The following is a 26,913-nucleotide window of genomic DNA, read 5'->3' on the forward strand; positions in this document are numbered from 1 at the left end:
TCTTGAGCAAAACGATGTTTTCTCGCATAGCACTTGCCTGCATTCTACGGTAATGTGACGCTGGCCTTATGTGTATCCCCACCTACACCACTGATTAACAGTTTTCTACCAATGTACAATGTACAGGGAAAGCTGTGCTGTGGTGGTGTTAAACAGAGATCAGCATTCAGAAAAATGCTAGATTTGCAGCAAAGAAAAATGTGATTTTATCAAAAATGCAGCATAAAACACCAATGACACATCACTGGAATCAGGACTTGTAAAATAATCATATCTCACACGGAACATCCAAGTAGCATCTGATTTTTACGAATACATTTCTATTGTGAACCTAGGAAACTTTATTTGATCACGTACCTTTTTTAGCGTAGATGTATGAAAACGGATCTAACATGGACGTCACAGTGACACGGATATAAAACAAAGGACACACAAATAGCACACAAATCATAATCACATGGAAATTAGAAAAAGATTGTCTTAGTTTTCTGGCTGATTTGTCATATGCTTGTCTGTAGGGGCCCGGAAACTGACAAACTGTGAGTGATATTAGTGAAGGAAGTACTCTTACCGAGCAAAAGCCTTTCCTTTGTGGTCCACGACTTGCAGCACACACCACACTATCAGCGAAGTTCTGATTCCACAACTGATTACAAACTGTACGACTGATCACATTTACATCTGTTTCCATCAGAGCTCTAGGCAAGGCTCCAAAATCAGTAACTTGTCCCCAGCCAGCCACAGAGCAAGGACAACCAGGGCTCACATCCGAGTTGTTGAGAGGAAGACCGATATTTCTCACAGAGGGAGTTATATTAGCAGATCTGTTTAACTGTAAAGATTGAAATGTAATTTTTTTTAGGGCAAGAAAAATAAAAATGCACAAGTAAGCAAACCATGTGTTAGAAAGCGAGGTCCCACCTTTAGAAGATTAATATCATTCAGAAACGTTGTGGGGTTGTATTCAGGATGTGTGAAGGATTCCTGGATGTTCAGTACCTGCACAAATCTGTCTGGGTTACGCAGATCATGAGCACCAAGTACCACGCGTATTATATCCACGGGTCTACAAAACAAAACAGAATTACGACTCATTCATGTTGAAATAATGTGACCCCATTTTAGTGTCCTTTGATGGCCAAAAGACCCAGACTTGCCATGCATCATGTTAGATCACAATGAATTGGTATTGTTACCCTTCGATACTTTCAGCCTTACATTTTGGCATTCCTTTTGTATCTTCCATTTCTAACAACAGACTAAAGCCGGGGTCAAACTTTCGCGAGTCTCTCACATCAATACCCGGCGTGCTCGGCTGCATAGGAAAAAATGCAGCCACACACTCCAGTCCCGAGTGGTGGCAGTGCTGGGTATTGAAGCACGAGTTTCTCACATTGCACACACGGCCTAACAGAATGAATGGCCAAAATGGATTAGTCTCATACTGATGGAAACAGGTGCAGAGAGAGACCCATTGATTTCTATGACTTCTATGTGTTAGGTGTTAGAGCACAAGATAAAGTTCTGCATGATGCACTTTTTATTTAATTCTAAAAATGGAATACACAAAATTATATTTCATTATAATGAAACCCAGATGAACTCTATAATGATGAAAGGGGTCCCTTCAGTTTGCATCTGCTTTTAAAGGGATATATCCAAGGTATTGGGCCTAAATAAATAGCACTTCCAATCAACTAAAACATCAAATAAGACTCAGGAAGAGCATAGCAATAAAATTAATAGCCTTTATTAAAGTATAGTAACAAAACCATTTAAAATACATAAAAGGAGATATATGTCCAATATGCTTACACAAGGTACGAATGCAAATATAGAAATACATGTGTACATATAGTGCTTATACAAAACATGAAAAGACACTTGTAAACAAGCATAAGAAATGCCCATATAGTAATGAGGCATATAAACACAGTATCCAGACAAATATCTGTTAAGCAAAAATGTATATGTGCCTAATATATACTCTGCAGGGTCAGCCCTGAATGTAATAATAAAGTGCAAACAGTGAATACTGATTATAAAAAATCTCAGAATGACCTGAGAAGAGGAATTCACAAAATGATATGCGTGACCTCAGCAATTATAAGATGAGCAAGTGCCCATAATATATAAATATGGCATATAGTAACCACAAAAATACATACAAATCAATTTCTACATAGGGCTAATAAATAATATAAGGGTCAGAATTACCAATGGAGATGTGACCAAAGGGCAATCCCTATATGGCTAATGTAGCATATCATATCAAGCACCATAGTGCAGTCACAAAAAGACCCATACCAGTCAAGTCACCACTACTTCCATAGAAAATAGGACTGGAAAGTATAGACTGCAGAGTACAACAAAAGGAAAGCATACAACCTTGTGAAGTAAGGCTCCCCGACGCGTGTTTCGTATTAGCTTCATCTTAGGGGGTTAAAGATGAAGCTAACGCGAAACGCGTTGTATAAGCACTATATGTACACATGTATATCTATATTTGCATACGTACCTTGTGTAAGCATATTGGACATATATCTCCTTTTATGTATTTTAAATGGTTTTGTTACTGTACTTTAAAAAAGGCTATTAATTTTATGGCTATGTACTTCCTGAGTCTTATTTGATGTTGGAGGACAAACTGGAGGGAGCCTGTACAGATCTTCAAAAAAACAATAAACTAACTCACCAACTGATTGATAAAGTTGAAGACCTGGAAAATAGGTCCCAGAGAAACAATCTGAGGATCTTTGGCCTTCCAGGATCCATTACTCCCATTCAGCTCATACTGATATGCACAGAAGACTTACCTAAGGCACTGGGCATCAATGCACTGTTAACCCCTTGACCCCCGAGGGTGGGTTGCATGTTAATGACTGGGACAATTTTTACAATTGTGGCCACTGTCCCTTTATGAGGTAATAACTCTGGAACGCTTCCATGGATCCCAGTGATTCTGACACTGTTTTCTCGTGACATATTGTACTTCATGATAGTGGTAAAATGTCTTTGATATGACTTGCGTTTATTTGTGAAAAAAACAGAAATTTGGTGAAAATTTTACAAAATTTCACAATTTTCCAACTTTGAATTTTCATGCCCTTAAATCACAGAGATACAGTGGGGCAAAAAAGTATTTAGTCAGTCAGCAATAGTGCAAGTTCCACCACTTAAAAAGATGAGAGGCGTCTGTAATTTACATCATAGGTAGACCTCAACTATGGGAGACAAACTGAGAAAAAAAAATCCAGAAAAATCACATTGTCTGTTTTTTTTTCCTTTTATTTGCATATTATGGTGGAAAATAAGTATTTGGTCAGAAACAAGCAATCAAGATTTCTGGCTCTCACAGACCTGTAACTTCTTCTTTAAGAGTCTCCTCTTTCCTCCACTCATTACCTGTAGTAATGGCACCTGTTTAAACTTGTTATCAGTATAAAAAGACACCTGTGCACACCCTCAAACAGTCTGCCTCCAAACTCCACTATGGTGAAGACCAAAGAGCTGTCAAAGAAACCAGAAACAAAATTGTAGCCCTGCACCAGGCTGGGAAGACTGAATCTGCAATAGCCAACCAGTTTGGAGTGAAGAAATCAACTGTGGGAGCAATAATTAGAAAATGGAAGACATACAAGACCACTGATAATCTCCCTCGATCTGGTGCTCCACGCAAAATCCCACCCCGTGGGGTCAGAATGATCACAAGAACGGTGAGCAAAAATCCCAGAACCACGCGGGGGGACCTAGTGAATGAACTGCAGAGAGCTGGGACCAATGTAACAAGGCCTACCATAAGTAACACACTACGCCACCATGGACTCAGATCCTGCAGTGCCAGACGTGTCCCACTGCTTAAGCCTGTACATGTCCGGGCCCCTCTGAAGTTTGCTAGAGAGCATTTGGATGATCCAGAGGAGTTTTGGGAGAATGTCCTATGGTCTGATGAAACCAAACTGGAACTGTTTGGTAGAAACACAACTTGTCGTGTTTGGAGGAAAAAGAATACTGAGTTGCATCCATCAAACACCATACCTACTGTAAAGCATGGTGGTGGAAACATCATGCTTTGGGGCTGTTTCTCTGCAAAGGGGCCAGGACAACTGATCCGGGTACATGAAAGAATGAATGGGGCCATGTATCGTGAGATTTTGAGTGCAAACCTCCTTCCATCAGCAAGGGCATTGAATATGAAACGTGGCTGGGTCTTTCAACATGACAATGATCCAAAGCACACCGCCAGGGCAACGAAGGAGTGGCTTCGTAAGAAGCATTTCAAGGTCCTGGAGTGGCCTAGCCAGTCTCCAGATCTCAACCCTATAGAAAACCTTTGGAGGGAGTTGAAAATCCGTGTTGCCAAGCGAAAAGCCAAAAACATCACTGCTCTAGAGGAGATCTGCATGGAGGAATGGGCCAACATACCAACAACAGTGTGTGGCAACCTTGTGAAGACTTACAGAAAACGTTTGACCTCTGTCATTGCCAACAAAGGATATATCACAAAGTATTGAGATGAAATTTTGTTTCTGACCAAATACTTATTTTCCACCATAATATGCAAATAAAAGGAAAAAAAACCAGACAATGTGATTTTCTGGATTTTTTTTTCTCAGTTTGTCTCCCATAGTTGAGGTCTACCTATGATGTAAATTACAGACGCCTCTCATCTTTTTAAGTGGTGGAACTTGCACTATTGCTGACTGACTAAATACTTTTTTGCCCCACTGTATGTCACACAAAAAACTTAAGTAACATTTCTCACATGTTTACTTTACATCAGCACAATTTTGGAACCAAATTTTTTTTTTGTTAGGAAGTTATAAGGGTTAAAATTTAAACAGCGATTTCTCATTTTTACAACACCATTTTTTTTGAGACCACCTCACATTTGAAGTCAATATGAGGAGTCAATATGACAGAAATATCCAAAAGTGACACCATTCTAAAAACTGCACCCCTCAAGGTGCTCAAAACCACATTCAAGAAGTTTATTAACCCTTCAGGTGCTTAACAGGAATTTTTGGAATGTTTAAAAAATGAACATTTAACTTTTTTCACAAAGAATTTACTTCAGATCCAAATATTTTTATTTTACCAAGGGTAACAGGAGAAATTGGACCCAAATTGTTGTGCAATTTGTCCTGAGTATGCTGATACCTCATATGTGCAGGTAATTCACTGTTTGGGCACATGGCAGAGCTCAGAAGGGAAGGAGCGTCATTTGAATTTTTCAATGCAACATTGTCTGGAACTGAGATTGGACACCATGTATCATTTGGAGAGCCCCTGATGCACCTAAACAGAGGAAACCCCGCACAAGTGACACTATTTTGGAAACTAGACCCCCCCAAGGAACTTATCTAGATGTAAATGGGTCGCCCTCCCAGGGCTGTGGGGTACTCGGTACCGGGCCGGTGTCAGGGGGAGATGTGTCACAGCAGCGGTGACCCGGTCCGTGGCCCTGGGCACCCAATATCAATGGCGGATGATGTTTGTAATGTAGGTTATATGGAAAGTTTGTGACGCCATCCGTGGTGTTTGGCAAGTAAGATGTTAAGCCAACGCTGCTTGCAGATCCACTGGGACTGATGGTGTGATGCAGCAAAGATGGTGTAGCTCCCCACAGGTGGAGCTGTAGTCCCAGGGAAGTGTAGGTGCTATGGATGAGGATAGGTGCAGGACGGTGTGGACGCTGGTACCCAGATGAAGCAGCGCTGAAGGTGCTAGCGACGAATAAATGGAGGACACCAGAGCCTGCAGTCCCAAAGCCTTACTCACAGTTCGTGGCACACACTGGTGCCCGCCGCCGCGCCGTGTCCTCCGGGGCAGAGACTCGATCAACCTCCCAGGCAAGTCAGGGCTCTCCTCTCCAACGCACCGCCAACATGTGCCTTTCCTGAACGACTCCTCCATTGCGCCTTTTAGTGTGAAGAACTCCAGTACCGTGGTTCCTCCTGTCAGATGTTCCTAACAACTCTACTTGTATGACAGACAGCTGTAGCCTGCTCGGGGATGCTCCTGGATCCGGGCTCTCTATCAGTTTGCTGTTGTGTCCCAAGTCTTGGATGGGAGTAGTGCATTTACAGCCAACTACTCCACCGGTGTCTGCTGCAGAACCATAAGTGTCCATACAATCTCGGGGACCGGGCCCCGGCCTTGCGCTGAGAACATATAGGCATGGTTCCTATCCAACCCACTCCTCCTCTCTGTTCTCCTTCTCCTTCATTCCGTGCTGTTCCTTCTCTCTCTTATGAAAGCTTAGGTTGCAGTTCTACCTTCTCCTTCTCTTCTATTTCCCGTGCCAGCTGGCTCAGGTCACTGTGACAGCTGCAGCACTCCTTCTCTCCTCAGACCCGTCCTCAGGCTCTCCAGACTCACGGTCCTTCTCGCTCCTCTGGGACTCACCCCAGACTGACCTTCTGTCAGATGGCCCCCCTAAGGGACCGACCCCTCTCAGGGACTGAACTCCAATTCTAAACTTTCCCATTCTTTTATATGAATCTCAACTCCACCCACCTCCCAGCGCATCTCGTGTTATGAAGCAAGGAATCACCAGAGGTGCTCTGCTACCCTCTAAGCATGAGCCGCAATGTGATCAGTGCTGAACTATCCTGTGTGTGGGATGCAGGTGTTGGCGTGTGGAAAGGAGCTACCAACTTACCCGGATGGTGGGGCACTACACCTTAGGAGAAGGTGCAGTACCTCTGTGGTGACTGAGCGTCAGGGGCGCCACATAAATATTGTTGACAAAAATGAGAAATCGCTGGTCAAATTTTAACCCTTATAACTTCCTAACAAAAAAAATTTGGTTCCAAAAATGAGCTGATGTGCAGTGGACATGTGGGAAATGTTATTTTTTAACTATGTTGCGTGATATGACTCACTGATTTAAGGGCATAAAAATTAAAGTTTGAAAAATTGCTAAATTTTCAAAATTTTTGCCAAATTTCCGTTTTTTTCACAAATAAACGTAAGTCATATCGAATAAATTTTGCTGCTATCATAAAGTACAATAAGTCTCGAGAAAACAGTGTCAGAATCACCGGGATCCATTGAAGCGTTCCAGAGTTATTACCTCATAAAGGGACAGTAGTCAGAATTGTAAAAAATGGCTGGGTCAGAAAGGTGAAAAACAGGCTGTGTCGCGAAGGGGTTAAAAATATAGAACTATTGTCAAGCAAGACAAAACACTGCGCATTATTATCCAAGGTGGTTGTAGGTGTGTGGCCAGGAGAGGTTGTACTTTGGGCAACATGTTGTCACCAAGCCTAATTATGCATCACATGGTTGTCAATTAAGGGGCTCTACAGTTGAGGTGGGAGCAGATGTAATGTCTGCCCCTTTGCAGATAATAAAAGTCACATTTTCTTCTAAATGTAATGTTACATATCACAGTAAAGATCTTAGTAACTGCAAATAAAATCACGTGGTTCACTGGATAGATGTCGAATATGTAATATCTATTATATAGAATACACTACGAGAAAACTTAAGAAAAGAATAGCTGAACATGTCACCAATATTAACAATAACAACCATGGTTATTCAGAAGCAGTGAAAAATTTTACTGCTATACATAAGGGTACAGTTGTGGCCAAAAGTATTGACACTCCTGCAATTTTGTCAGATAATACTCAGTTTCTTCCTGAAAATTATTGCAAACACAAATTCTTTGGCATTATTATCTTCATTTAACCCCTTCATGACCCAGCCTATTTTGACCTTAATGACCTGGCCATTTTTGGCAATATTGACCAGTGTCCCTTTATGAGGTAATAACTCAGGAACGCTTCAACGGATCCTAGCGATTCTGAGACTGTTTTTTCGTGACATATTTGGCTTCATGTTAGTGGTAAACTTAGGTCAATAATGTTTGCATTTATTTGTGAAAAAAACAGAAATTTGGCGAAAATTTTGAAAATTTCGCAATTTTCACATTTTGAATTTTTAATCCGTTAAACCAGAGAGTTATGCGACACAAAATAGTTAATAAATAACATTTCCCACATGTCTACTTTACATCAGCACAATTTTGGAAACAAAAATTTTTTTTGTTGGGAAGTTATAAGGGTTAAAAGTTGACCAGCGATTTCTCATTTTTACAACAAAATTTACAAAACCATTTTTTTTAGGGACCACCTCACATTTGAAGTCACTTTGAGGGGTCTATATGGCAGAAAATACCCAAAACTGACACCATTCTAAAAACTGCACCCCTCAAGCTACTCAAAACTACATTCAAGAAGATTATTAACCCTTCAGGTGCTTCACAGCAACTAAAGCAATGTGGAAGGAAAAAATGAACATTTTAATTTTTCCAATAAAAATTTTCTTTTAGCATCAATTTTTTCATTTTTCACATGGGCAACAGGATAAAATGGATCCTAAAATTTGTTGGGCAATTTCTCCTGAGTACACCGATACCTCATATGTGGTCATAAACCACTGTTTGGGCGCACGGCAGGGCTCAGAAGGGAAGGAGCGCCATTTGACTTTTTGAATGGAAAATATGCTGGAATATTTAGGGGTTGCCATGTCGCGTTTGGAGAGTCCCTGTGCACCTAAACATTGGAGCTCCCCCACAAGTGACCCCATTTTGGAAACTAGACCCTCCAAGGAACTTATTTAGATGCATAGTGAGCACTTTGAACTGCCAGGTGTTTCACAAATTAATCCGTAAAAAAACAAAAAAGGACTTTTTTTTCACAAAAATTTTATTTTAGCCTCAGTTTTTTCATTTTCACATGGGCAGTGGGATAAAATGGATCCTAAAATTTGTTGGGCAATTTCTCCTGAGTGCACAGATACCTCATATGTGGTCATAAACCACTGTTTGGGCACACGGCAGGGTCCCGAAGGGAAGGAGCACCATTTGACTTTTTGAATGGAAAATTAGCTCCAATCGTTAGTGGACACCATGTCGTGTTTGGAGAGCCCCTGTGTGCCTAAACATTGGAGCTCCCCCACAAGTGACCCCATTTTGGAAACTAGACCACCCAAGGAACTTATCTAGATGTGTGGTGAGGACTTTGAACCTCCAAGTGCTTCACAGAAGTTTATGACACAGAGCAGTGAAAATAAAAAAATAATTTTTTCTCCTCAAAAATGATTATTTAGCCCGCTATTTTTTATTTTCACAAGGCTAATAGGAGAAATTGGACCACAAAAGTTGTTGTGTAATTTGACCTGAGTACATCGATACCCCATATGTCAGGGGAAACCACTGTTTGGGCGCATGGGAGAGCTCAGAAGGGAAGGAGCGCGATTTTGGAATGCAGACTGATGGGATGTTCTGCGGGCATCATGTTGCGTTTGCAGTGCCCCTGATGTGCCTAAACAGTAGAAACCCCCCACAAGTGACCCCATTTTGGAAACTAGACCCCCCAATGAGCTTATCTAGATGTGTAGTGAGCACTTTGAACCCCCAAGTGCTTCACAGAAGTTTATAAACGCAGAGCCATGAAAATAAAAAATAATTTTTTTTCCTCAAAAATTATTTTTTAGCCCGCTATTTTTTATTTTCACAAGGGTAACAGGATAAATTGGACCCCTAAAGTTGCTGTTCAGTTTGTCCTGAGTACGCTGGCACCCCATATGTGGGGGGGAACCACTGTTTGGGCGCACGGCAGGGCTCAGAAGGGAAGGAGCGCCATTTGACTTTTTGAATGGAAAATTAGCTCCAATCGTTAGCAGACACCATGTCGTGTTTGGAGAGGCCCTGTCTGCCTACACTTTGTAGCTCCCCCACATATCACCCCATTTTGGAAACTAGACCCCCTAAGGAAGTTATCTAGATGCATAGTGAGGACTTTGATCCCCCAGGTGCTTTACAGAAGTGTATAACGCAGAGCTGTGAAAATAAAAATATTTTTTTTTCCTCAAAAAATGATTTTTTTAGCCCGCTATTTTTTATTTTCACAATAGTAACAGGAGAAATTTGACCCCAAAAGTTGTTGTCCAGTTTGTCCTGAGTACGCTGGTACACAATATGTGGGGAGGGACCACTGTTTGGGCACACGTCGGGGCTCGGAAGGGAAGTAGTGACGTTTTGAAATACCGACTTAATGGAATGGTCTGCGGGCGTCATGTTACGTTTGCAGAGCCCCTGATGTACCTAAACAGTGGAAACCCCCCACAAGTGACCCCATTTTGGAAACTAGACCACCCACGGAACTTATATAGATGTGTGGTGAGCACTTTGAACCCCCAAGTGCTTCACAGAAGTTTATAACGCAGAACCGTGAAAATAAAAAAAAAAAAATTTTCCTCAAAAAATGATATTTTAGCCCGCAATTTTTTATTTTCACAATGGTAACAGGAGAAATTGGACCCCAAAAGTAGTTGTCCAGTTTGTCCTGAGTACGCTGGTACACAATATGTGGGGAGGGACCACTGTTTGGGTACACATCGGGGCTCAGAAGGGAAGTAGTGACGTTTTGAAATACTGACTTGATGGAATGGTCTGCGGGCGTCATGTTACGTTTGCAGAGCCCCTGATGTGGCTAAACAGTGGAAACCCCCCACAAGTGATCCCATTTTGGAAACTAGACCACCCAAGGAACTTATTTAGATGTGTGGTGAGCACTTTGAACCCCCAAGTGCTTCACAGAAGTTTATAACGCAGAGCTGTGAAAATAAGAAATCTATTTTTTTCCTCAAAAAATGATTTTTTAGCCCACAATTTTTTATTTTCACAAGGTTAACAGGATAAATTCGACCCCAAAAGTTGTTGTCCAGTTTGTCCTGAGTACGCTGGTACCCCATATGTGGGGGGGGACCACTGTTTGGGCACACATCGGGGCTCGGAAGGGAAGTAGTGACGTTTTGAAATACCGACTTGATGGAATGGTCTGCGGGCGTCATGTTACGTTTGCAGAGCCCCTGATGTGCCTAAACAGTGGAAACCCCCCACAAATGACCCCATTTTGGAAACTAGACCACCCAAGGAACTTATCTAGATATGTGGTGAGTATTTTGAACCCCCAAGTGCTTCACAGACGTTTATAACGCAGAACCGTGAAATTAAAAAATCTTTTTTTTTCCTCAAAAAATGATTTTTTAGCCCGCAATTTTTTATTTTTGCAAGGTTAACAGGATAAATTCGACCCCAAAAGTTGTTGTCCAGTTTGTCCTGAGTACGCTGGTACCCCATATGTGGGGGGGACCACTGTTTGGGCACACATCGGGGCTCGGAAGGGAAGTAGTGACGTTTTGAAATACCGACTTGATGGAATGGTCTGCGGGCGTCATGTTACGTTTGCAGAGCCCCTGATGTACCTAAACAGTGGAAACCCCCCACAAGTGACACCATTTTGGAAACTAGACCCCCCAAGGAACTTATCTAGATGTTTGATGAGCACTTTGAACCCCCAAGTGCTTCACCGAAGTTTATAACTCAGAGCCGTGAAAACAAAAAAAATCATTTTTTTTCACAAAAATCATTTTTTTAGCCCCCAATTTTTTATTTTCCCAAGGGTAGCAGGAGAAATTAGACTCCCAAAGTTGTTGTGCAATTTTTCCTGAGTACGTTGATACCCCATATGTGGGGGTAAACCACTGTTTGGGCACACGTCGGGGCTCGGAATGGAGAGAGTGCTGTTTGACATTTTGAACACAAAATTGGCTGGAATAAATCGTGGAGCCATGTCGCGTTCGGAGACCCCGTGATGTGCCTAAACAGTGGAAACCCCTCAATTCTAACTCCAACTCTAACCCCAACACACCCCTAACCCAACCCTAATAATAACCCTAACCACAACCCTAACGCCAACACACCCCTAACCCTAATCCCAACTCTAACCCTAATCCCAACCCACCCCTCACCCTAATTCCACCCCTCACCCTAATTCCAGCCCTCACCCTAATTCCAGCCCTCACCCTAATTCCAGCCCTAACCCTGATTCCAGCCCTAACCCTAATTCCAGCCCTAACCCTAATTCCAACCCTAACCCTAATTCCAACCCTAACCCTAATTTTAACCCTAACCCTAATTTTAACCCTAACCCTAATTTTAACCCTAACCCTAATTCCAACCCTAACCCTATTTCTAACCCTAACCCTATCTGTAACCCTAATTCCAACCCTAACCCTAGTTCGAACCCTAAATGGAAAAAAAAAAAAAAATGTATTTTATTATTTGCGCCTGGCTATGGGGGTGATAAAAGGGGGGTGTATTTATTTTTTTTTCATTTTGATCACTGTGAGAGTGTATCACAGTGATCAAAATGAAAAATGAACGGGCAACCGGCAAATTCATGGGCGCCGCCATCTTGGACAATGGCAGGCGCACTGCGCATGCGCCCGCCATTTTGCAAGATGGCGGCGCCCATGATCCAGACGCCGGGAGCCACGGCGGGACACCGGGAGCACGATCGGAGGTCCCGGGGGGATCGGAAGGTGGGAGGGAGCGATAGGAAGGGGAGGGGGAGCAGATGATGACGGCAGCGACCGATCGCCGCCGTCCATCGGTGGCGGGGGCCGATCGGCCCCGCCAGTCGGTGTGTGGGGGGGTCGGGTGTCGGTGTCCAGCCATGTCCAATGCTATTGCAGCATCGGCCATGGCTGGATTGTAATATTTCACCAAATTTCATTGGTGAAATATTACAAATCGCTCTGATTGGCTGTTTCACTTTTAACAGCCAATCAGAGCGATCGTAGGCACGTGGGGGCTAAGCCACGCCCCCAGGGATTAACTGTAGCGTGTCCTCTGTGTGCGGGTCGGGTGACCTTTCAGTGACCCCGGTCACCCGACCCGCAGGGGGGCTATTTATAGCATGACGCCTACGTAGGCGTCATAGGTCGTTTGGGCACGGCTTTTCATGACGCCGAATGTAGGCGTCATGGGTCGTGAAGGGGTTAATTTGTCTTAAATGAAAAAACACAAAAAGAATTGTCCTAAAGCCAAATTGGATATAATTCCACACCAAACATAAAAAAGAGGGTGGACAAAAGTATTGGCACTGTTCGAAAAATCATGTGATGCTTCTCTAATTTGTGTAATTAACAGCACCTGTAACTTACCTGTGGCACCTAACAGGTGTTGGCAATAACTAAATCACACTTGCAGCCAGTTGACATGGAATAAAGTTGACTCAACCTCTGTCCGGTGTCCTTGTGTGTACCACATTGAGCATAGAGAAAAGAAAGAAGACCAAAGAACTGTCTGAGGACTTGAGAAACCAAATTGAGAGGAAGCATGGGCAATCTCAAGGCTACAAGTCCATCTCCAAAGGCCTGAATGTTCCTGTGTCTACCGTGCGCAGTGTCATCAAGAAGTTTAAAGCCCATGGCACTGTGGCTAACCTCCCTAGATGTGGACGGAAAAGAAAAATTGACAAGAGATTTCAATGCAAGATTGTGCGGATGTAGGATAAAGAACCTTGACTAACATCCAAACAAGTTCAAGCTGCCCTGCAGTCCGAGGGTACAACAGTGTCAACCCGTATTATCCGTCGGCGTCTGAATGAAAAGGGACTGTATGGTAGGAGACCCAGGAAGACCCCACTTCTTACCCCGAGACATAAAAAAGCCAGGCTGGAGTTTGCCAAAACTTACCTGAAAAAGCCTAAAACGTTTTGGAAGAATGTTCTCTGGTCAGATGAGACAAAACTAGAGCTATTTGGGCAAAGGCATCAACATAGAGTTTACAGGAGAAAAAAAGAGGCATTCAAAGAAAAAAACATGGTCCCTACAGTCAAACATGGTGGAGGTTCCCTGATGTTTTGGGGTTGCTTTGCTGCCTCTGGCACTGGACTGCTTGACCGTGCGCATGGCATATGAAGTCTGAAGACTACCAACAAATTTTGCAGCATAATGTAGGGCCCAGTGTGAGAAAGCTGGGTCTCCCTCAGAGGTCATGGGTCTTCCAGCAGGACAATGACCCAAAACACACTTCAAAAAGCACTAGAAAATGGTTTGAGAGAAAGCACTGAGAGACTTCTAAGGTTGCCAGCAATGAGTCCAGACCTGAATCCCATAGAACACCTGTGGAGAGATCTAAAAATGGCAGTTTAGAGAAGGCACCCTTCAAATATCAGGGACCTGGAGCAGTTTGCCAAAGAAGAATGGTCTAAAATTCCAGCAGAGCATTGTAAGAAACTCATTGATGGTTACCAGAAGCGGTTGGTCGCAGTTATTTTGGCTAAAGGTTGTGCAACCAAGTATTAGGCTGAGGGTGCCAATACTTTTGTCTGGCCCATTTTTGGAGCTTTGTGTGAAATGATCAATGTCTTGCTTTTTGCTTCATTCTCTTTTGTGTTTTTTCATTTAAGACAAATTAAATGATAATAATAAAAAAGAATTTGTGATTGCAATCACTTTCAGGAAGTAACTGAGTATTATCTGACAAAATGGCAGGGGTGTCAATACTTTTGGCCACAACTGTATAGAGAAAGTCATTTGTCCCATAAGGGGCGGCAATTGGGAAAAGCAACTGGTGTTGCGGAGGCGTTCTGGATTCTAACATTAGATACTAAATAGCCCAATGGAATTAATTATAAAAACAATGTTTTACATTTAGTAAGAACTAGCGAAGAGCCTGGCGTTGCCCGGGCATAGTAACTAACTGTGGTTAGTTATAACAAATTATAATGATTATACCTGTGTGTCATCTCCTCCTGTATATAGTATATACCAGTATGTCATTTCCCCATGTATAAAGTATATACCTGTATGCCATCTCCCCTGTATATAGTATATACTTGTATGTCATCGCCTCCTGTACATAGTGTATACCTGTGTGTCATATCCTCCTGTATATAGTATTTAACTGTATGTCATCTCCTTCTGTATATAGTACTAGCTGAAGAGCCCGGCGTTGCCCGGGCATAGTAACCAACTGTGGTTAGTTATAACAAATTATAATGATTATATTGAACATAAATTGTCACTGTATGTCATCTCCTGTATATAGTGTATACCTGTGTGTCATATCCTCCTGTAAATAGTATTTATCTGTGTGTCGTCTCCTCCTGTACATAGTACTAGCTGAAGAGCCCAGCGTTGCCTAAGCATAGTAACCAACTGTGGTTAGTTATAACAAATTATAATTATTATATTGCTCATAAAACCATTTCACATCATATATTCAACACTACAGATTTGCAACACAAATTAACTAAACGATTACCCAAGTATCCTCTCCTGTGTGATACTTTCTGCTGAGATGTGTATCTAATCCTATCGTGTGTTACTGACTGCTGAGCCGTGTATCTAATCCTATCCTGTGTGATACTGACTGCTGAGCAGTGTATCTAATCCTATCCTGTGTGATACTGACTGCTGAGCCGTGTATCTAATCCTATCCTGTGTGATACTGACTGCTGAGCCGTGTATCTAATCCTATCCTGTGTGATACTGACTGCTGAGCCGTGTATCTAATCCTATCCTGTGTGATACTGACTGCTGAGCAGTGTATCTAATCCTATCCTGTGTGATACTGACTGCTGAGCCGTGTATCTAATCCTATCCTGTGTGATACTGACTGCTGAGCAGTGTATCTAATCCTATCCTGTGTGATAGTGACTGCTGAGCCGTGTATCTAACCCTATCCTGTGTGACACTGACTGCTGATCCATGTATCTAATCCTATCCTGTGTGATACTGACTGCTGAGCCGTGTATCTAATCCTATTCTGTGTGATACTGTCTGCTGAGCCGTGTATCTAATAGACGATAACACCATAGAAATAAGAATAATAGGCCTGAGTTACCACAACTGTCTACAAAGAAAACTGTTGCTGATAGCAACCAATCACAGCTCATTTTTCATCTTTTAAACAGCTCTGGGACAGCGTGGCGAGTTTTGAGTGGCGACTTTTGTGTTTCGACTTTTATGTGGCGAGGTTGGTGTATGTGTGGTGAAATGTGTGCTGAGGGTGGTATATGTGTTGAAGCACGTGGTAGTGTGTGGCGCATTTTGTGTGTCTGTTCATATCCCCGTGTGTGGTGTGTATCCCATGTCAGGGCCACACCTTAGCAACTGTACAGTAGATACTGTTTGGCGCAATCGCTTTCATTCTTTAAGTCCCCGTTGTTCACATCTGGCAGCTGTCAATTTGCCTCCAACACTTTTTCTTTCACTGTTTCCCCATTATGTAGATAGGGGCAAAATTGTTTTGTGAATTGGAACGTGCGGGGTTAAAATTTCGCCTCACAACATAGCCTATGACGCTTTATATATTAGATATACCTGTATGTCATCTCCCCTGTATATAACTGGATGTCATCTCCCCTGTATATACTTGTATGTCAGCTCCTCCTGTATATACAGTAGTATATACTTGTATGTCATCTCCTCCTGTACATAGTGTATACCTGTTTGCCATATCCTCCTGTATATAGTATTTAACTGTGCATCATCTCCTCCTGTATATAGTATATACCTGTATAACATCTCCCCTGCATATAGTATATACCTGTATGTCATCACCCCTGTATATAGTATATACCTGTGTGTGATCTCCCCTTTATATAGTATTTACCTGTATGTCAGCTTCCCTGTATATAATATATACTTGTATGTCATCTCCCCTTGTATATAGTATACTAGCTGAAGAGCCCGGTGCTGCCCGGGCATAGTAACTAACTGTGGTTAGTTATAACAAATTATAATTATCCTCCATCCCATAGTCCCATGCCCATATACCCATCATACATATCCTCCATCCCATAGTCGAGTGCCCATATACCCATCACACATCCTCCATCCCATAGTCCCATGCCCATATACCCATCATACATATTCTCCATCCCATAGTCCCAAGCCCATATACCCATCATACATATTCGCCATCCCATAGTTGAGTGCCTATATACCCATCACACATCCTTCATCTCATAGTCCCATGGCCATATACCCATCATATATATCCACCATCCCAAAGTCCCTTGCCCATATACCCATCATACATATCCTCCATCCCATAGTCCAGTGCCAATATACCCATCACACATCCTACATCCCATAGTCCCATGCCCATATACCCATCACACATCCTTCATTCCATAGTCCCATGCCCATATACCCATCACACATCCTCCATCCCATAGTCCCATGCCCATATACCCATCATACATATTCGCCATCCCATAGTCGAGTGCCCATATACCCATCACACATCCTTCATCTCATAGTCCCATGCCCATATACCCATCATACATATTCTCCATCCCATAGTCCCAAGCCCATATACCCATCATACATATTCGCCATCCCATAGTTGAGTGCCTATATACCCATCACACATCCTTCATCTCATAGTCCCATGCCCATATACCCATCATACATATCCTCAATCCCATAGTCCCGTGCCCATATACCCATCATATATATCCGCCATCCCAAAGTCCCGTGCCCATATACCCATCATACATATCCTCCATCCCATAGTCCAGTGCCAATATACCCATCACACATCCTCCATCCCATAGTCCCTTGCCCATATACCCATTATGACAGCATCATCACCATGGCAACCGTTATGACATAACCGTCACCATTGCAGCCTATTAAGCATCATCATCACCATGGCAACCATTGTGACAGTATCTTCGCCACTGCAACCTATTATGACATTAGCTTCGCCATGGCAACCATTATGACTAGTGTTGAGCTTTCCGATACCGCAAGTATCGGGTATCGGCCGATATTAGCTGTATCGGAATTCCGATACTGACTTCGGATACTTTTTTCATATCGGATACCGGAATCGGAAGCTCCCATAATGCTATCAGCCCGCTCACTTTGATTCAGCCAATGGGAATCCTCAGAAGTGTGGGCACATCCTGTTAGGCATGTAGGTATGTTAACTATTGGCATGTCTGTGATTGGCTGCTGAAATGATGTCATGATGCACTATAAAAGCCACTGCCGCCGCCATTTCTGGTCACTCTGCTGTGAATTCAGTTAGGGACAGGCTGCTGTTGAAGACTGTGAGGGTCAGTTAGAAATAGCGATTCTCAAAACAATATTTTGCTTTACCCAGGCTACATAAACCACCACTGTAGCTTGCTTTTCCCTAGCAGCAGTGTTCACAGCTGTCTGCAAGGGCTGTGTGAGTGCAGCTCACGCTGTGGAGTGGGTCCTGCAGCCACGTCTGGTTGTAGGCCGCCCAGCGTGCCTCACTGCTGCCTCATACATATTTTTCTTTTTGAGCTGCTTATTTTTAAAAAATTCTATCTAGTGTGCTTCCATCCGTATTCATATACGTTGGTTGCAAACACTAGTAGTAGACAGCGGAGCCTTTCTGCAGCCTTTCAGTGCTAGTGCCCACTTAGCTGCACTGTTCACAGCTGTCTGAGAGGTCTCTGACTGTGTGTGAGTGCAGCTCACGCTGAGTAGTGTGTCCTGCAGCTACGTCTGGTTGTAGGCTGCTCAGCGTGCGTCACTGCCTCACACATATTTTTCTTTAATTGCAGCTCATTTTTTCTTCTCCTATTAGTGTGCATCCATCCATATCCATCTATATTGGTTGGTTGCAAACACTACATAGGAGTAGATAGAGGAGCCTTTTTTCTGGCTTGTGCCCTTCAGCTGCAGCCAGATTAGTATTACCCAATTTTTTTGGAGCCTCATCTTTTGCATTGTAGGTTACCTGCCTGCATTGTAATAGCTCCAGAAAGTTGGTGATACTCTCACTTTCAAATCTTTGGTCACATCCTTTTAGATTTTTTTCACAAAAAAAAAAACAACAAAGTTCACCAAACACTACATTTGAAAGTTGTGTAGGCCACATTAGCTCCCATTAAAGTGTAGTCAACACACACTTCATAAAATTAGTGTTTCTTATACCTGTAACCAGCTGTTCAGGAATAAGCACACTAAGGCCCCCCTTTGTACTTTTCTGCCTATCTTTCTCAGTCTAGCAAGATGAAGAAGGCAGGGAGTAAGGCACGTGGGCGTGGAGTTTCAGCAGGGAGAGGACGTGGGGATTCTGCAGGGAGAGGACGTGGGGATTCTGCAGGGAGAGGACATGGGGATTCTGTGCCTGCTGTTGGCAGCAGCGAGTCAGCATCCCCCAGTTTTAGCAGGCAACAGTCCTTTATGCGCAGCTTTGTAGGACCTCACCGTACCCCACTGCTGTGGGAGGAACAAATTGAAGTCGTTGTGGGATGGATGGCAGCTAACGCATCGACTTCAATTACTTCCACATCCTCTCAGAGCCAGAGCACCGAAGAGCCACCATCTGTCTCTTCACCACCTGCCAAAGTGCCCAGGCAGTCAGAGAGCGCTGGACAGGAGCCATCACAGTCTCTACTTCTGTTCTCGGAATCTGTTGGTTTGGAAAGAGGGGGCCAGCCAAGCAGCATTCCAGAATGTGAAGAAGAGGGAGTATGCAGTGATGCTCAACTTCTTTGACCCTCTGAATCTGAAGAGGCGGGTGGGCCAGTGCCTATGGTAAGCGCACCTCACATCGCATCAGATGATGACGAGACACAGTTGCCACTTTCTGTTGCGTACGGTGCTGGCGAGACAACCCAGGAGAAGCAGGTGTTTGAAGAGGGAAGTGTAGATGATGAGGCCCTTGACCCATCACGGTGTGAGGAACAGGAAGGTGGTGGGAGCAGCTCTGAGGAAGAGATTCCCCGAACGGCCAAAACCGGAGGGAGAGGGAGGGGGCAGACTTGGTTGCCTGTAACCTCCACTTCGGCACCCGTTAGGAGCATTCCACTTTCAAAAGGCAAAACGGGCGCTCCCAGGACTTGCAGTGCGTGGTCCTTTTTTGACACAGTTGCAGATGACATTTGCTTTGTCAAATGCAAGCTGTGTCATCAGAGAGTCAAAAGAGGGAAAAATGTCAGCAACCTCAATACCACTAATATGTGGAAACATGTGTGGACCAAGCACGAGGGGGAGTTACACAGACACACTGAAGACGTAGGCCAACATACAGCACCACCTACCACCTCTTCAGCTCGTGTTGGGGCCTCTTCCTCCAGCTCACACACAGCTGGTTCGGCTTCCTCACAGGATCGCCAAGGAAGAACCTCTGGCACTGTTGTCCGGAGACCCTGTGACATTCCACCCACAGCACCACGTTCCAAGTCATCCTCACACTCCCAGGCCACTCAACAGCCATCAGTAGCACAGGCATGGGAGAAAAGGCGGCCATACTCATCAAACCATCCCCGAGCACAGGCTCTGAATGCTGGAATTGCCAAACTACTGGCACTTGAAATGCTGTCATTCAGGCTGGTGGAGACTGACACCTTCCGGGACTTCATGGCATTGGCAGTCCCACAATACACGGTGCCAAGCCGCTTTTATTTCAGCCGTCCCTGCCCTGCAGAAACATGTGGAGGCAAACATAAAACATGCGCTACTAAACGCCGTCAGTAGCAAGGTCCACCTGACCATCGATGCGTGGACCAGTAACCATGGACAGGGACGATAACTTTCCCTCACTGCCCATTGGGTCAATGTTGTGGAGCCGGGTACAGATCTGGAGAGTGGCGCTCTACGTGTTCTGCCAACTCCACGGATTGCAGGAATCCAGTCTGTACACATTGACTCCTCCTCTTACTCAAGTTCCTCTGAAACAGCGCAGCAGGAGCCTGTTACGACCGATATGAGCACAGCCGTGGCCAAACGTCAACAGGCCGTACTGAAATTAATTTCTTTGGGGAATCAAAGCCACACAGCGCAGGAGCTCTGGAATGCCATCAAGCAGGAGAGCAACGTGTGGTTTCTGCCAGCGAATCTCCAGCCGGGCTAGGTAGTGTGTGACAATGGCCGAAATCTGGTGGCAGCTCTTGCCCTTGGCAATCTCACTCACATCCCATGTCTGGCACATGTGCTCAACTTGGTCATGCAGAGCTTTCTGAGGGACTATCCGGATCTTGATGCACTGCTGCACAAGGTCCGCATAGAGTGCGCTCACTTGAGGCGTTCCAGCACGGCAAGGTCGCGCCTTGCTGCTCTGCAGCGCCGATTACGTCTTCCGGAACATTGCATCATATGTGACCTACCCACCAGGTGCAATTCTACGTTACATATGTTGGAGCGGTTGTGTGAGCAGCAGGCAGCAGTCATGGAGTACCAGCTGCATCAGGCGCAAACAAGTCGCACTGTGCGCCGGTCACACTTCAGCACCACTGAGTGGGCCTCTATGAAGGACATCTGCCTCGTTTTGCGTGCCTTCGATGATTCCACGCGGATGGCGAGTGAAGATGATGCACTAGTCAGCATGACTGTCCCCCTTATCTGCCTGCTTCAAAAAACACTGCAAGCACTAAAGGGATGAGGTTTTGGAAGAGGTGGAGGATGAGGAGTCCCAAATGCCATCTGCTTCTGGACAGTCTGCGCTACGTGCTTCCTCACAAAGGCCTAGGCAGGGGACACTTTGTGAGGAGGATGAGGAGGAGTCGATGGAGGAGGAAGACATCTCTCCAGAGGAAGGAGGTACACAAAGCTCTTGTCAGTATGTACAGCGAGGGTGGGGTGATGCAGAGCAGGCAGAGATCACGCCTCAAGCAGGGGACAGCGGTTCTTTGGCAGTTGGGAATCTGCAGCACATGGTTGAGTTCATGCTGCAGTGCCTGAGAAACAACCGCCGCATCGCCCACGTTCTCTATACGGCTGATTATTGGGTGTACACCCTCCTAGATCCTCGCTACCGGGACAACTTGCAAACCCTCATACCAACGTTGAACCGGGAGCGTAAACTGCGGGAGTACCAAGACACACTGGTGCAGTCCATCATGTTTTCCATTCCACCCGACAGCAGTGGTGCTAGTGCTTTACAAAGCACCTCTGTGCGTCGAGCCAGTGGAGGAAACTCGTCACAAAGAGGGAGCAGAGGCAGCGCCTCAGCACAAGGCAAGACCAGCATGGCCCAAATGTGGCAAAATTTTGTGTGTCCGCCACAATTGTCTACACCATCACTGACGGCTCCAGTCAGCAGGAGACAACGTTTCCGTCAGATGGTGACAGACTACATGTCTTGCCCTGTGACTGTACTCCCAGATGGCTCTTCCCCCTTCAAGTTTTGGGTCTCTAAGCTGGATACATGGCCAGAGCTTAGCCAGTATGCATTGGAGGTGCTGGCTTGCCCTGCTGCCAGTGTATTATCGGAACGCGTCTTTAGTGCCGCAAATGGTGTACTAACAGACCGTCGCACGCGACTTTATTCCGATAACATTGACCGGCTTACTTTTCTGAAAATGAACAAGGCCTGGATCTCCCCAGAATTTGCCAGTCCTCTTCCTGACTAAATAATTGGTTGGCAACTGTATCCAGGTCTCCTGTTGTGTTCATGTTTCTACCACCTGAACTATAATCCCTGGGCTTCAACACAGCCAGTTGTCGCTCAGATGTGTCATCTGCACAGAGGAAAACACTAGCTCCTGTGTTATTGGGGTTCAGTAATGCCAGCTGCTCCCCTGCTGTGTGGACTGCAAAGTCTCCTGCTCCATCCACATTCAAACTACTACTGATTTTTAACCGTGCTCCACTTAGGCCTCCGGCTCCACTGTCTGTAGTATTTCCCCTGGCCTCCAACCCCGCCAGTTGCTGCTCTGAAGTGGCGTCTGCACAATCCACACTTGTTCCTGAGTTACTGGGGCTCAGTCACGTCAGTTGATCCCCTGATGTGTGTCCGGCAAGGTCTCCTGGTCTGTCCACATTCCCATTACTAGTAGTGTGAATGAGGACAGAGCAGGAGACCTTGCCGGACACACATCAGGGGATCAACTGACGGGACTGAGCCCAAGTAACACAGGAACAAGTGTGGTTTGTGCTGACGCCACTTCAGAGCTGTCACTGGCGGGGTTGGAGGCCAGGGGAAATACTAGAGACAGTGGAGCCTGACGCCTAAGTGGAGCACGGTAACAATCAGTAGTAGTCTACAACCTCTATAAAACGTGCTGCAAGTTGGCCTCAGCCTGCTCCATGCTTCATCCTGGGCTCCAACAACGCCAGTTGGTGTTCAGAAGTGCCGTCTTCACAGAGCAAAACACACTAGCTCCTGTGTTAGTGGGGTTCAGTAATGCCAGCTGTTCCCCTGCTGTGTAGACGGCAAAGTCTCCTGCTCCATCCACATGCCAACAACATCAGACCTCAGCCTGCTCCATGCCTCAACCTGGGCTCCAACAACGCCAGTTGGTGTTCAGAAGTGCCGTCTTCACAGAGAAAAACACTAGATCCTGTGTTAGTGGGGTTCAGTAATGCCAGCTGTTCCCCTGCTGTGTAGATGGCAAAGTCTAGTGCTGCCTCCAAATGCCAACAACATCAGGCCACAGCCTGCTCCATGCCTCATCCTGGGCTCCAACAACGCCAGTTGGTGTTCAGAAGTGCCGTCTTCACAGAACAAAACACACTAGCTCCTTTGTTAGTGGGGTTCAGTAATGCCAGCTGTTCCCCTGCTGTGTAGACGACAAAGTCTCCTGCTCCATCCACATGCCAACAACATCAGACCTCAGCCTGCTCCATGCCTCTACAAGGGCGCAAACAACGCTAGTTGGTGTTCAGAAGTGCCATCTTCACAGAGAAAAACACACTAGCTCCTGTGTTAGTGGGGTTCAGTAATGCCAGCTGTTCCCCTGCTATGTAGACAGCAAAGTCTAGTGCTGCCTCCACATTCCAACAACATCAGGCGTCAGCCTGCTCCATGCTTGATCCTGGGCTCCAACAATGCCAGTTGGTGTTCAGAAGTGCCGTCTTCACAAAGAAAAACACTAGCTCCTGTGTTAGTGGGGTTCAGTAATGCCAGCTGTTCCCCTGCTGTGTAGATGGCAAAGTCTAGTGCTGCCTCCACATGCCAACAACATCAGGCCTGAGCCTGCTCCATGCCTCATCCTGGGCTCCAACAACGCCAGTTGGTGTTCAGAAGTGCCGTCTTCACAGAGCAAAACACACTAGCTCCTGTGTTAGTGGGGTTCAGTAATGCCAGCTGTTCCCCTGCTGTGTAGACGGCAAAGTCTCCTGCTCCATCCACATGCCAACAACATCAGACCTCAGCCTGCTCCATGCCTCAACCTGGGCTCCAACAACGCCAGTTGGTGTTCAGAAGTGCCGTCTTCACAGAGCAAAACACACTAGCTCCTGTGTTAGTGGGGTTCAGTAATGCCAGCTGTTCCCCTGCTGTGTAGACGGCAATGTCTAGTGCTGCCTCCACATGTCAACCACATCAGGCCTGAGCCTGCTCCATGCCTCATCCTGGGCTCCAACAATGCCAGTTGGTGTTCAGAAGTGCCGTCTTCACAGAGCAAAACACACTAGCTCCTGTGTTAGTGGGGTTCAGTAATGCCAGCTGTTCCCCTGCTGTGTAGACGGCAAAGTCTCCTGCTCCATCCACATGCCAACAACATCAGACCTCAGCCTGCTCCATGCCTCAACCTGGGCTCCAACAACGCCAGTTGGTGTTCAGAAGTGCCGTCTTCACAGAGAAAAACACTAGGTCCCGTGTTAGTGGGGTTCAGTAATGCCAGCTGTTCCCCTGCTGTGTAGACGGCAAAGTCTCCTGCTCCATCCACATGCCAACAACATCAGACCTCAGCCTGCTCCATGCCTCTACAAGGGCGCAAACAACGCTAGTTGGTGTTCAGAAGTGCCGTCTTCACAGAGAAAAACACACTAGCTCCTGTGTTAGTGGGGTTCAGTAATGCCAGCTGTTCCCCTGCTATGTAGACAGCAAAGTCTAGTGCTGCCTCCACATGCCAACAACATCAGGCCTCAGCCTGCTCCATGCTTGATCCTGGGCTCCAACAATGCCAGTTGGTGTTCAGAAGTGCCGTCTTCACAAAGAAAAACACTAGCTCCTGTGTTAGTGGGGTTCAGTAATTCCAGCTGTTCCCCTGCTGTGTAGATGGCAAAGTCTAGTGCTGCCTCCAAATGCCAACAACATCAGGCCACAGCCTGCTCCATGCCTCATCCTGGGCTCCAACAACGCCAGTTGGTGTTCAGAAGTGCTGTCTTCACAGAACAAAACACACTAGCTCCTTTGTTAGTGGGGTTCAGTAATGCCAGCTGTTCCCCTGCTGTGTAGACGGCAAAGTCTCCTGCTCCATCCACATGCCAACAACATCAGACCTCAGCCTGCTCCATGCCTCAACCTGGGCTCCAACAACGCCAGTTGGTGTTCAGAAGTGCCGTCTTCACAGAGAAAAACACTAGCTCCCGTGTTAGTGGGGTTCAGTAATGCCAGCTGTTCCCCTGCTGTGTAGATGGCAAAGTCTAGTGCTGCCTCCAAATGCCAACAACATCAGGCCACAGCCTGCTCCATGCCTCATCCTGGGCTCCAACAAAGCCAGTTGGTGTTCAGAAGTGCCGTCTTCACAGAACAAAACACACTAGCTCCTTTGTTAGTGGGGTTCAGTAATGCCAGCTGTTCCCCTGCTGTGTAGACGGCAAAGTCTCCTGCTCCATCCACATGCCAACAACATCAGACCTCAGCCTGCTCCATGCCTCTACAAGGGCGCAAACAACGCTAGTTGGTGTTCAGAAGTGCCGTCTTCACAGAGAAAAACACACTAGCTCCTGTGTTAGTGGGGTTCAGTAATGCCAGCTGTTCCCCTGCTATGTAGACAGCAAAGTCTAGTGCTGCCTCCACATGCCAACAACATCAGGCCTCAGCCTGCTCCATGCTTGATCCTGGGCTCCAACAATGCCAGTTGGTGTTCAGAAGTGCCGTCTTCACAAAGAAAAACACTAGCTCCTGTGTTAGTGGGGTTAAGTAATGCCAGCTGTTCCCCTGCTGTGTAGATGGCAAAGTCTAGTGCTGCCTCCAAATGCCAACAACATCAGGCCTGAGCCTGCTCCATGACTCATCCTGGGCTCCAACAACGCCAGTTGGTGTTCAGAAGTGCCGTCTTCACAGAGCAAAACACACTAGCTCCTGTGTTAGTGGGGTTCAGTAATGCCAGCTGTTCCCCTGCTGTGTAGACGGCAAAGTCTCCTGCTCCATCCACATGCCAACAACATCAGACCTCAGCCTGCTCCATGCCTCAACCTGGGCTCCAACAACGCCAGTTGGTGTTCAGAAGTGCCGTCTTCACAGAGCAAAACACACTAGCTCCTGTGTTAGTGGGGTTCAGTAATGCCAGCTGTTCCCCTGCTGTGTAGACGGCAATGTCTAGTGCTGCCTCCACATGTCAACCACATCAGGCCTGAGCCTGCTCCATGCCTCATCCTGGGCTCCAACAATGCCAGTTGGTGTTCAGAAGTGCCGTCTTCACAGAGCAAAACACACTAGCTCCTGTGTTAGTGGGGTTCAGTAATGCCAGCTGTTCCCCTGCTGTGTAGACGGCAATGTGTCCTGCTGCCTCCACATGCCAAAACAATCAGGCCTCAGCCTGCTCCATGCTTCATCCTGGGCTCCAACAACGCCAGTTGGTGTTCAGAAGTGCCGACTTCGCAGTGACAAACAAACACTAGCTCCTGTGTTAGTGGGGTACAGTAATGCCAGATGTTCCCCTGCTGTGTAGATGGCAAAGTCTCTTGCCCCATCCACATGCCAACAACATCAGACCTCAGCCTGCTCCATGCCTCAACCTGGGCTCCAACAACGCTAGTTGGTGTTCAGAAGTGCCGTCTTCACAGAGCAAAACACACTAGCTCCTGTGTCAGTGGGGTTCAGTAATGCTAGCTGTTCCCCTGCTGTGTAGACGGCAATGTCTCCTGCTGCCTCCACATGCCAAAACAATCAGGCCTCAGCCTGCTCCATGCTTCATCCTGGGCTCCAACAACGCCAGTTGGTGTTCAGAAGTGCCGTCTTCACACAGACAAACACACACTTGCTCCTGTGTTAGTGGGGTACAGTATTGCCAGCTGTTCCCCTGCTGTGTAGACGGCAAAGTCTCCTGCTCCATCCACATGCCAACAACATCAGACCTCAGCCTGCTCCATGCCTCAACCTGGGCTCCAACAACGCTTGTTGGTGTTCAGAAGTGCCGTCTTCACAGAGCAAACACACTA

At 45.8% G+C, this 26,913-nt stretch overlaps 1 protein-coding gene across 1 annotated transcript in view; it reads right to left on the bottom strand.

Moving 5' to 3' along the window:
* Window positions 1–26,913, bottom strand: part of PRSS57 (serine protease 57) — a 247,421-nt gene that overhangs the window by 62,324 nt on the left and 158,184 nt on the right. The window contains exons 3-4 of the mRNA XM_073543371.1: window positions 922–1,066; window positions 572–832 (exon numbers count right to left, since the gene is read on the bottom strand). Of these exons, the coding sequence (XP_073399472.1) occupies window positions 572–832; window positions 922–1,066 (406 nt within the window). The remainder of the gene's footprint in view (window positions 1–571; window positions 833–921; window positions 1,067–26,913) is intronic.

Source organism: Dendrobates tinctorius, unplaced genomic scaffold, assembly GCF_039654945.1.
Source record: "Dendrobates tinctorius isolate UK_male_01 unplaced genomic scaffold, ASM3965494v1 ptg000132l, whole genome shotgun sequence".
Classification (NCBI taxonomy): domain Eukaryota; kingdom Metazoa; phylum Chordata; class Amphibia; order Anura; family Dendrobatidae; genus Dendrobates; species Dendrobates tinctorius.